The 5,000-nt window shown below is 38.7% G+C and overlaps 1 protein-coding gene across 9 annotated transcripts in view; it reads left to right on the plus strand.

Annotated features, from left to right (window-relative positions):
* LOC144958990 (uncharacterized) overlaps window positions 1-5,000 on the plus strand; it is a 196,130-nt gene that overhangs the window by 58,054 nt on the left and 133,076 nt on the right. For all 9 annotated transcript variants that reach the window (XM_078891299.1, XM_078891294.1, XM_078891297.1 and 6 more), the window contains 2 exons: window positions 1-43; window positions 2,697-2,894. The exon at window positions 1-43 is cut by the window's left edge and continues 68 nt beyond it. In XM_078891299.1, coding sequence (XP_078747425.1) covers window positions 1-43; window positions 2,697-2,894 — 241 coding nt within the window. The remainder of the gene's footprint in view (window positions 44-2,696; window positions 2,895-5,000) is intronic.

Below are 5,000 nucleotides of genomic sequence, written 5' to 3' on the forward strand. Positions count from 1 at the left end.
CACCAGGACGACCCCATGTTGGAGTTGGTGTGTGTCTCCAAAGGTATGGATAATATCATCATCGTCGTCGTCGTCGTCGTCGTCGTCATTAGCATCATCATCATCATCGTCGACGTCGTCGCCATCATCATCATCATCATCATCATCATCATCATCATCATCATCATCATCATCATCATCATCATCATCATCATCATCATCATTATCATTATCATCATCCTCATCATCATCATCATCATCATCATCATCATCATCATCATCATCATCATCATCGTCATCATATTTAATTAATTTTTTATTTAATTAATTTTATATATATATATATATATATATATATATATATATATAATATATATATATATATATATATATATATATATATATATATATATATATTATTTCTGTATTTAAGTAGTTGATTTATTTATTGGCCTCTTATCGATGCTATGCATAAAGTAAATAAACTCACAACATCCTCATCCGGATTTAACGTACCTACACATGCGTAACCTCGAACGTTATTAGTTTGATTGATGCGTTTAGTGAGAAAAACTCTTGAAAATGGCTGACTAAAAGCAATAACAAAGAGCTGAGTGACGTCAGTTTCGTTCTTTCGATACACTCTGGCACAATACTAGATTGATGCACGGAAGCGCACGGACTAACAAGATGTGACTGTAGCAATGTACTAGGATTGTAGGAATAAATAACAATGTGGAATTGAATATGTAAGCTTCAATTTAATATACGAGAACGTATAAAATGGACGTTTCTGGTTTCCCCTTTATCTACATAACAGGATGGATGAAACACTACTGACGAATGAGACAATGACTACCACATTCACATTGTCTCATTCGTCTGTAGTGTTTCATCCATCCTGTTTTGTTGATAAAGGGGAAAACCAGAAACGTCCATTTTATACGTTTTCGTATATTAAATTGAAGCCTACATATTCAATTTCACATTGTTATTTAGTTCTTCGAGCTTCGAGCAGGAACATTTACATAGGATTAGGAATTAAAACGATGTGCACGGACTAACAAGATGTGACTGTAGGAGCTTACTAAGACTGTAGGAATGAGAACGGAAGTGCACGGTCTAACAAGATGTGACGGTAAGAATGAGAACAGAAGTCCACGGAGTAACAAGATGTGGCTTTAGTAGTGTACCAGGACTGTAGGAATGAGAACAGAAGTCCACGGAGTAACAAGATGTGGCTGTAGTAGTGTACCAGGACTGTAGGAATGAGAACAGAAGTCCACGGAGTAACAAGATGTGGCTGTAGTAGTGTACCAGGACTGTAGGAATGAGAATGGAAGTTCACATATTAACAAGATGTGACTGTAGGTAGTTACTTTACTTGTCAGTGTGTCAGTGACAGACAACGGAGACAAAAGTCTTACTGATGTCATGGCTGTCATACAGAATTGCTTTAGGACTCTTTCTTGTACAGGCATCAGACACGTGACACATACGACATGTACTAGCCATAATTTCTGGTGGTTATTTCATCGTAGCCTCCATAAGCTCGTAACCTGACTTTGGTTGGAGGGACATGATCGCCGATGTCTGCAACAGGCCTGGCAATTGATGATGATGAACTTGACTTTAACCCAAGAAATTGAATTCAATAGTATGATGTCACTTCCGCCCAGCAACGAGCAGTTTTGTTCTACAAAGATGATCGGTACTTTTTATACTTCATGCTGGCTAGAACTTTTTTCACACGTCATGTGATCAGAATATATATAAAAGTCAAAACATGATAAGATTTATAATGTTTTCCTCCTCTGGATACACTTTTATGCTCGTCGGAGAAGTAGTTATTTCATAAGGGCGTCCGCCATTGTTCCGATAGTTTAGAACCAGTTACGAAGCTACTTTGCGTCATTACGAGGGAAGTGACGTCACGACGGTTGAGCCTATTCAAGGCCACGCCCACCAATAGAAAACACGTAATGAGTTGTATTCAATAGTTTACCTCATGGGACCATTTGTTTCCTTGAGCGGCACCTCATTGGGCAGTGCACCGACCTTAATGACGTTGTTATTGTTTTCTGCCATCCGCGTTTATGAGTAATTCTTACTAAACTGTATTAACCAGACAATAGATAGTATGAAGTTGACGTCACTCGGGTCTTTGTTATTGTTTTCTGCCATCCACGTTTATGAGTATTTCTCACTAAACTGTATCAACCAGACTATAAAAGTTCATGGTTACACATAGTTTTGTGTCTTGCTCCGTTCTAGATAGTTCGAAGATGACGTCACTCAGTCTTTGTTATTGTTTTTTGCCATCCGCGTTTATGAGTAAACGTTCATGGATACACACAGTTTTGTATGTTGGTCCGTTATACTTCAGGATGGCAATGTTATGAGCTTCTTAGTCAAGCGCATAGTATCTATACTTCCGGATGGCAATGTTGTTAGTTTTCTTAGCCAAGCGCACAGCATCAATAGATAGTATGCACTTGGCTAAGAAGCTCACAATATTGCCATCCGGAAGTATAACGGATCAACACACAAAACTATGTGTAACCTTAAACGCTTTTGTCTGGTTAATACAGTTTAGTGAGAATTACTCATAAAGATGGATGGCAGAAAAAGACAATAACAAAGGCCCGAGTTACATCAAATCTATTCTATTGATAAAACTCGTTAACTTTTGTTTATTTATTGATATCCTTCCGCAGACTTACTGAACTCCAGCGTGAAATGGTTCCACGACGAAAAAGAGGTCGCTTCCGGATTTCACATGAAGGTCAGCCACGAGGGTCAGAAGACCTCCCTGGTCATCAAGGGGGTCAGGGAATCGGACGGAGGTCAATTTAAATGTGTCATGACAGGGAGTAACGGTCAGTTGGAGAGCAGTTGCAAAGTCACCGTCTTGCGTAAGTATATATATCTTGGTGTTGTTGTGAAATGAATGCAACTGTGCGATGTGTTATTTTATGAGGAGTTGGTTGATTGATGGACACACAGACCGTAGTAGTCTTCGTAAACTTATAGCCTGATACTCTCTCTCTCTCTCGCTCTCTCTCTCTCTCTCTCTCTCTCTCTCTCTCTCTCTCTCCCTCTCTCTCTCTCTTTCTTTGATTGGTCCATATCTATTTGTACTTTACTGTCTCTCTTTACATCATGTGCCTTTTGTGGTGTCTGTAAGTGGCTTTCGTAAATTCAAGGCCTGGTACGGGACCAACAAATGACGCCAAAAGACAAGTCTTTGGCCACAAAAGAAAACAAATCGGGAGTTGTAGGAACAGTTTACCAACATCTATTTATTGTAACTGCGAATTCCGTATTTACGTTTAAAATCAGTCTTGATAAGTTCTGGTCAGACCAAGAAATGTTAAATGACAACTTCAAAGCCAAGATTAAAGTAACTGGAAGTGGGGCAGAAATGCAGCCAAAGGGGGCAGGGAGGCACCTACTGCGTCTTCTATTCCCCTATATCTGTTTTCCAACTTGCTTTCTGTCTTTGTCTTGGAATGAGATTACTTGGCTTTGTCCTGGCCCTGGCCGGATACCCTGGCTAAGAGGGAAACAGTCAAATGTATAGTTTTGGGAGATGATATTTTTTCCCTTGTAAATCATCTCTCTGTTATGCACTGTATTATGTTTTGTTTACATATTATATTATATGATTTGTAAACATTTGAGTGTATTCCTCTTAGTGGGGACCTGTGCTTGTGTCTGGATGAGACTTTTAGGTTATCTCAAACTAAGGACTTTGATAGTGTGCTCTTGGAATCTATATCTGTTTTTTATTCGAACCAATTCCCCTTTTGTCTTCCCTTTTCTTTGGTGCTCTAAATGTAATTCTAGAACTCTTTACTTTCCCACTTTCTTCCTTTTTACTGGCGCTGATATGACCTTAATGTGTTTGCAAGCGCCGTAAAACCCTTAAAAACAAAAACATTAGTAACTATAAGTAATAGTTCAACTAATGAAATCACTTGTGATTCCTTGTGTTCTACTAACGACAACTCCCTAGACGCTGCACAAACCTTAAAAATGACTTCAAACTGTAAGTCCTAGAGGTTCTAGTGTCAGGCTATAATAATGTGTTAACGATGGCTTCACATACAGACCGAAGCCATCGTTAACATATAGCTGTCACTAAAGCCCACAAAGACCCATATTTTGACGTCATTTTTAGGTTGGTGCACCACCTAGTGAGTTGTATTTAGTAGTGGTCAAGGAAACAAGTGATTCCATTGGTTGAACTGTTGAATATAGCTCACAATTTGTTTTCTTTTGTGGCTAAAGACTTGTGTTTTGACGTCATTTGTTTGTCCTTATCAGCGAAGCCATCGTTAAGTTATAGCCTGACACTGAAATCCTAAAGGACTGGCAGTTTGACGTCAATATTTGGTTTTTGCACCGTCTAGTGAGTTGTCGTTAGTAGAGCTCATGGAAACAAGTTATTTCATTGGTTGAAAAATTGAATACAACTCACAATTTGTTTTCTTTTGTGGCAAAAGACTGGCATTTTGACGTCATTTTTTGGTCAGCGTCAGGCTAGAACTTTACGATGGCTACAGTATCAGGCCATGAGTTTACGAAGGTCACTCACAGACACACACATAGGAACATGATGTAAAGAGAGATATCAAAGAATAAATAGATTTGGAAGTAATCATAGTGACTTAGAGAGAGAGAGAGAGAGAGAGAGAGAGAGAGAGAGAGAGAGAGAGAGAGAGAGAGAGAGAGAGAGAGCAAGGAGAGAAGAGAAGAGAGAGAGAGAGAGAAAGAGAGAGAGAGAGAGAGAGAGAGAGAGAGAGAGAGGGAAAGATAGAAGAAGAAAAATAAGAGCAAGGAACAGATAAATGAGAATATAAATTTAATACCACAGGAACAGATAAATGGACGAATTGATAACTGGATGAGTAAATGGATGATGGATAAATGAGTGAATTGATAAATAGAAAGACTGTTGTAAAGATGATTTGATGAAAATATGGATGGACGAATCCAATAAATGGATACACAGATGG

The sequence above is a fragment of the Berghia stephanieae genome, chromosome 13 (assembly GCF_034508935.2).
Source record: "Berghia stephanieae isolate SIO BIC M18660-M18661 chromosome 13, UCSD_Bste_1.3, whole genome shotgun sequence".
Taxonomy (NCBI): domain Eukaryota; kingdom Metazoa; phylum Mollusca; class Gastropoda; order Nudibranchia; family Aeolidiidae; genus Berghia; species Berghia stephanieae.